Genomic DNA, 2,100 nt, shown 5'->3' on the forward strand with positions numbered 1-2,100 from the left:
CTCTTATCTAGGGGTTGTTATGAGAAGGTGGGAGAGGGAAGAGACCTCACCTCTCTTCCTTGTCCACTCTGTGCCGACACAAAACATAGATGAAATGAGCTACATTACCCCTACTAATCCCCACAACCTTGAGAAAAGTGCCTGCATCACCCCATTCTCAGATGAGAAAACTAGGCTCAGAGAAGGTAAGTGACTTGATCAAGATCACACAGCTAGTGTATCAGAGCTATCTCCAAAATCCATGCTCCTATTACACCAGGATGGAAAAGAAGCACACCAAAGCCCATCTGGTGCCCGTGTCCTCTAGCTCCTGGTGCTGTTCTGCTCTGCAGACCCACCCAGCCTAATCTGTGCCCACCCTCTCATCCCTGGGTACCCAGGGAAATGAAGCATGACCTGATACCTTCATAATTGATGCAGCCATTGGCATCCTCTTGCCCAGCTAACAGCTGCTCCACTTCTGCCTCAGTCAGCTTCTCTCCTGGGGTGGGGGGCAGTGGGCTTTTAATTACAGATGACAAAGGAGGGGCAGGCAAAACCCAAGCACTGCCTCAAGTCTGAAGGCCCAAGACTCCCTGATCTGAGAAGTGGTCATCCCAGTCCTCCCCTAAAGGCACTAGAGACTGGAGCCACGGGTCTTAAGACGCTTCCTAGCCCCCGAGGCCTCTCCCGCTGCCTACAGCCACCACCAGGTGAGCAGAGCAAGGCCCCAGTGACCGACGCAAAGACAAGAAAAGGAACCCTAGGTCCCACCTCTCAGGCCTCAGCAGTCACCCCTGCTCTACCGACCTCCTCTTTTGTTCTCCCAAACCTTGATGAGCAAACCCAGCTGGGGCAGGTAGTTCCTGCAGAGCCCAAGGCGACAGGGCTGGATCAGGATGTGATCTTCAAGATGCAGGGACCCCATGTACCCCAACATCTGCCACCTGAGCACCTCCCACCCTTCCGCTCTGCCCACTTGGGCTCCACCTCTGCCCAGCTGGCATACCCAGAGTGGCAAGGACATGGCGAAGCTCAGCGCCCATGACTGTGCCGTTGCTCTCCTTGTCAAAAACACGCAGCCCCTCCACAAAGTCCTCGTAGGTGCCCTGCTCCTTGTTACGCGAGATGTGTTGCAGGATGGGCAGGAACGTCTCAAAGTCCAACATCTTGGCATTCATCTCTTTAGGTGGCACAGGGAAGGAAAAAGTGACGTGAGCATAAATGCAAGGGAAGCAAAGGGTCAGCAGGGGGCCTCACCCCAGCTCTGCCTGGCAGGACCTGTCCCTGGCAGCTCCCAGGACTCAGCTGCAGCCACTTCTGGGTGGGGCACCCAGTCAGTGATCCTAGAAGGCACAGAGCCCATGGGAGCAAGGCAGGAGGCTGACTCTGGGGCTCTCTACTCAGTGAAAGGACTAGGGCAGATGGGAAAAGGAACTGTGACTCCACCCAACCCTCTGAGCTCCAGGTGGCCAGGCAGGCAGGGGAGCTAAGGGTGGCAGCAGCAGGGGCTGAAGGGCCCAAAGGACTGTATAGCCCAGGCCACACATTCACAACTTAGACTTTTGACGTGTGACAGACATACAGTCTCAGAAGCGAACTGATAGGATTGCAAAAAGAAAATTTTACATAACTCTGCATTTGGGTCCCATTACTAAACCACACTGCCCAGAGCTACTCTGAATCAATAATTTTTATAAATTTGCAGATCTTTTGTGACTAGCATACTTCTCCCACACTGCAGTATGTTAAATGCTTCAATTTAACAGACGTAAACCATTGTTAAATACCACAAATTCTGACATTTCTTTCTTTTATTACAACCAGGAACTCCTCAAAATGGAAGTGCCCAGATATCTTTGCAGGGCAAGCTCCTGGTCCTCTGGCCCCCTCCGGCCCACATCCTTTACCAGACATTGGTGTCTTCAGTAGCAAGAGGAGGAAAGGAAGTAGCCAGAACCAAGGAAAGGGGAGAGGGCCTGTATGGGGCCCAGACAGCCTCCAGAGATGGCCCACCCTTGATGGGGGCTCCTGTCCAGGTCTGCCTGGTCCCACCGAGGGCCTACAGTTCTGAGGAGAAGGATGTGTGTTATGGCAGTTCTCAACTTCACTGCCTCACAC

The 2,100-nt window shown here is 53.3% G+C and overlaps 1 protein-coding gene across 1 annotated transcript in view; it reads right to left on the reverse strand.

The window, feature by feature from the left end:
* Positions 1-362: 362 nt before the first annotated feature.
* MYL4 (myosin light chain 4) overlaps positions 363-2,100 on the reverse strand; it is a 25,729-nt gene continuing 23,991 nt past the window's right edge. Inside the window, exons 7-8 of the mRNA XM_023521550.1 lie at positions 989-1,162; positions 363-481 (exon numbers count right to left, since the gene is read on the reverse strand). Coding sequence (XP_023377318.1) covers positions 363-481; positions 989-1,162 — 293 coding nt within the window. The remainder of the gene's footprint in view (positions 482-988; positions 1,163-2,100) is intronic.

Source organism: Pteropus vampyrus, unplaced genomic scaffold, assembly GCF_000151845.1.
Source record: "Pteropus vampyrus isolate Shadow unplaced genomic scaffold, Pvam_2.0 Scaffold306, whole genome shotgun sequence".
In the NCBI taxonomy this organism is placed as follows: Eukaryota; Metazoa; Chordata; class Mammalia; order Chiroptera; family Pteropodidae; genus Pteropus; species Pteropus vampyrus.